This window comes from Dipodomys ordii, unplaced genomic scaffold, assembly GCF_000151885.1.
Source record: "Dipodomys ordii isolate 6190 unplaced genomic scaffold, Dord_2.0 Scaffold74, whole genome shotgun sequence".
NCBI classification, from domain to species: Eukaryota; Metazoa; Chordata; class Mammalia; order Rodentia; family Heteromyidae; genus Dipodomys; species Dipodomys ordii.
The window spans coordinates 862,935-867,503 of NW_012267290.1; the positions used below are offsets into that span (position 1 = coordinate 862,935).

The 4,569-nt window shown below is 51.5% G+C and overlaps 1 protein-coding gene across 1 annotated transcript in view; it reads left to right on the forward strand.

Moving 5' to 3' along the window:
- The window catches only part of Pnoc (prepronociceptin), a 19,035-nt gene extending 18,376 nt beyond the window's left edge, over positions 1–659 (forward strand). The window contains exon 4 of the mRNA XM_013024234.1: positions 577–659. Within this exon, the coding sequence (XP_012879688.1) occupies positions 577–659 (83 nt within the window). The remainder of the gene's footprint in view (positions 1–576) is intronic.
- Positions 660–4,569: the final 3,910 nt, after the last annotated feature.

Genomic DNA, 4,569 nt, shown 5'->3' on the forward strand with positions numbered 1-4,569 from the left:
TAAGCTCTAGCACCAGAACACACAAAAAAAGAAGGAAGGAAGGAAGGAAGGAAGGAAGGAAGGAAGGAAGGAAGGAAGGAAGGAAGGAAGGAAGGGGAAGGGAAAGGAAAGGAAAGGAGGAGGGAGGGAGAGAGGGAGAGAAAGAAGAGAGACAGAAAAGATAATTCAGGAACAGCATGGTGGTTCAGAAGATCCTTCCCTTCCCTGACCCTACGCTGTGGTCCGTCCTCTTCCATTTTTCCTGCCCAGACTGGCACTCGGCCAGGTATGGATGGCATGAGCCTTAGAAGGCGCATGCACTCATCACACAAGGAACGCCAGCAAAGCCCCATTTTGGATTGCGTGCACTGGAGGGGGCACAGGGTTCGGGCAGCTCTCTTCCATGCACTGAGTGGGGCCTGCGGGAGCCTCGGGTAGGGTAAGGGAGCAGATGGGGTGCGGAGATGGTCAGAAGCCCTTGTGGCAACTGCAGAGCTTAACCCCTGGCCTCCTTTGGATGGCTTCAAGTCCCCTGGGCAAATGGGAGGGTCAGAAGAAGCATCCGGTTTGCCATTTGAATCCTTTGTGTCTCCCCAGGCATCCAGGCGATCCCCAAAAGAGCATGTGTCCGGTCCCAAACCTGCCGACTGGTCAGGATCCCTCCTCCCCCACGGCACTGAGCCCCGCCTGCAGCTCCGCTCCATGTGCGCCCCCCCATGGCATGTTCCCGCCTCGTTGCCACATCAGAGTGTATTTTTGTAATTTCCCCTGCTGACATTCTAATGGCCCCATTCTGCCTCCTTGCCCTCCACCCCCCTCTTCTAGAGCTGGGTGAAAGGAATCCGAAACCAAGCCTGGGGTTCGAGACCCATCACTGCCACATCTTGTTTGTAAAAGAGCTGTTCTTTTTGACTGAGTGTTTGAAACAGCTATCTGTCCATTAAACTTCTACTGAGCAAATGGTTAATGGACTCCTTTGTTGCACAGACCGGGCACATGCACGTTATCAGAGCCGCCTCTCTGCATCCGATAAGCCAGGCGGGGCAAGATATGGGAGCTGGGACAGCCCAGGGCACCACGCCACCATGTGTGGACGTGCCACCGGTGGCCACCATGTGTGAACTGCCACCTGTGGCAGCTGTGTGAACACATGGGGGGGGCAGTTCTCAGAAAATTGCGCTCTTGACAAGTTCAAGGTGATTGCAAATCCTCTTGGTTTGGGAACCACTAGATTGGAAGGGAAGGGTGGAGCCAAAGTAAACCTGCCAACTAACTACCCCGACTTAAATCGAAGCACATGAATGTGGGTGACTGTTGAAAGCTCAGCCAGGAAACATGGGAAAAATCCAAATACAGTCATTGACAAGCTAAAGGTCTGCAAAACTGGAGTGTCTTTGTCCATTTTCTGCTGCTGTAACAACAGCACACAGCTATCTCTTGATGTCCACAAAGGATTCCAAACTCTGGGGATGCTTAAGTTGCTAATGTGAAATGGTCTATTTGTATTGCACACGGCCTCCTGTGTACTTCCAAAAGTCAATACAAATCATTGTTATTCTGTGTGGTTTAGAGACTAGTCTGAGCCAGGAGCTGATGGCTCATGCCTATAACTCTCGCTACTCAGGAGGCTGAGATCTAAGGATCGAGGTTCAAAGCCAGCCCGGGCAGGCTTTGAAACTCCTCTCTCCAATTAACCACCAGAAAACTGGAAGTGGCACTGTGGCTCAAAGTGGTAGAGCACTCGCCTTGAGCAAGAAGAGCTCAAGGATAGCGCCCAGGCCCTGAGTTCAAGCTCCACAAATGACCAAGGAAATAGCTATATAATGTTGGGTACAGATGTAATACTTCACAATATTTCCCATCTACAGTTGGTTGACATAGAGCTGACGTCGAGCAAGAGCATGGATGGTGTGTGTAAATTAAGAATAGTCAATGCATTGGGCTTACAGTTCAGGTGAAGCAAGCTCAAGGGGCCGCCTCTGCTGATGGCCTTCTTGCTGCACGGGGCAGGACAGGCCAAACAGAGGGAGGGTGGAGCCTGGCCTAGCCTGTCCTCAGGAGCCTACTCTTAGGTAACCAATTCAACTCAGGTGTGCCCAGCCCCGGGACCTAGTCACCCCTTAAAGACCCCACTTCCCAAAAGTTGGAGTAGCAGTTAAATTTCAACGTGTCAGAGGGAACTTTTTTTTTTCTTCTCAAAACAGGGTCCCCATTTGTAACCCAAGGTGGGTCTTGAACTCACAATCCTTCTGTGTGAACTTCCTGAGTGCTAGGGCTACAGGTATGTGCCACCATACCCAACTTGGAGGGGATGTTCAAACTAGGGATTCTAGGAAGTCAGCAGGAGGTGGCAAGAGGGTGCAAGGTGCTGTGAGGGAGCTAGGAAACCCTGGGAGGTACAGAGGAGCTGTGAAGCTGAAGACTTGCAACTCATAGCACAGAGAGACAGACAGACAGAGACAGAGACAGTTATCCATATACCGAAAGCCAAGAAGTTCAGGATCTTTACTTCCTTCTCCTTCTGACTCTTCCCAGCTAGGAAGTTGGGGAGTCCAATCAATGCCACCCCAAATGTTAAGGCTAGGGAGCTCCCAGATGCAAGCCGAGAGCTAGTTGATTGATTTAGGAGAACGCCAGCCAACAGCTGGGACAGCAGCTGATTCTAGTTGGGACTTCTTTGTGGGGGGCGGCAAGGAGGAGGAAGGGGTAAAAAGGCGCTGTTTGGCCCGCCTGGGCCATGCCAGTCTCTGCATCTCTCCCAGCCCTGCGTCCTCCCTCACTGCCCCAGAAGCCACCCCCGAGATGCCTCCCGAGCCCCGACGTGTCTCTCAGCCCTCCCGGGAGTAGGCCCAGCTCAGGAAGGAGTCCATCGGGGCTCCAACGTGACCACCGCACCTCGTATTCTTCCCACAAGGAAAGCCCATTCTGCTTTTTATGCATGGCACATGTAAATGCATTCGCAAGCTTGCACCGGCCTGGCTTACTGGACAGGGTTTTCCCAGAATGGCTGGGTGCCTCAGTCTTAAGAGTTCAGGGCTTCCAGTTTCAAGAAAACACTTCTGAGGGGCCAGGGCAGCCAGGATCACTTTGCTTCCAGCGGCCCACCCACCAAGCCGCCTCTGCTAAGGACATGGCTAGTGCATAGAACGGACATCTTTAAGAACAGGCCACGGCTGGGCGCCGGTGGCTCAAGCCTGTCATCCTAGCTACATAGGAGGTGAGATCTGAGGATCACAGTTCAAAGCCAGACGGGGCAGGAATGTCCATGAGACTCTAATCTCCAATAAACCACTCAGAAAAAACGGAAGTGGTACTGTGGCTCAAGCAGTAGAGCGCTAGCCTTGAGCTGAAGAGCACAGGGACAGCACCCAGGCCCAAAGTTCAAGCCCCAAGACCCATGAAAAAAACAACAGAAAAACAGACCATGCTCAAAATGCATTCTCCAAGGAAAGTACTAGGGTTTGAAGATGCCTTGCCGCCTGTGCCAAGGGCTGGGTCCGGGTGCCTGGTGAGAAGTCATTGGTTGTGTGTCTGGGGGCGGGGGGGCTGAGGGACCCCAGCTTCCCTCGCTGCTCCCACAGCATGATCTGTCCCTTGCACACGCTCCTAACATTGCCACCCACCAAGAAGCGACAGCCAAAGGGCCTGCACAGTGCTGTGCACGCTCACCCTTTTTCTTTAGTTCATTTACCTCAGGTATTTTGTTATGGTTAAAAAACAACAACAAAAAATAGCTGAGTAGACATAGGCCTATTAACAGCTCTTAAGTGCCCAGCCCACTCCCTGATAAATTCAGAAATAGGGCCAAGAATAAGTTCTCCTTTGCCAATCAACACGAGCAATGAAAATAGTTATCACCTGGATTACAGTCCCGTGGCATGATCTCCCAGTGTGTGGCTTTGGTACATACCTTGCTCTCCTCATCTGTGAGATGTGAACCGTAAGCCCCTCACAGGGTCGCTGTTTTTAGGAAATCATGGCCTCCACTGGTTTGTTGTTGGGAGTTTTTTTTAATGTGTTTTGGTGCTGTGGCTTGAACTCAGGGCCTGGACTCTGTTTCTGAGCTCTCTTTTTTGCTCAAGGCTAGAGTTCTGCCACTTGAGCCACACCTCCACATCTAGCTTTTTGAGGTTAACTGGAGACAAAGGTCCCAAGGAGGCAGGCTCCGGTGACTCACACCTGTAATCCTAGCTACTCAGAAGGCTGAGATCTGAGAATCACGGTTCAAAGCCAGCCCAGGAGGGAAAGTCTGAGGCTCTATCTCCAACGAACCACCAGAAAGTCAGAAATGGCGCTGTGGCTCAAGTGGTAGAGCATTCGCCTTGAGCTGAAGAGCTGAGGAACAGTTCAAGCCCCACGACCAACCAAAAAAAAAATAGGTCCCAAGAACTTTTCCTGCCCAAGCTGGCTTTGAACCACAAGCCTTAGATCTCAGCCTCTTGAGTAGCTAGGATTACAAGCATGAGCTATTGGCACCCAGCTGCTGTTTTGTAGTGCTAGAGATCCAATTCAGGACTTTGTGCATGCTACACATGCTCCACTACAGAGCTGCATTCCCTGCCCAATTAGTTATTCCTTTTTAAATGTCAC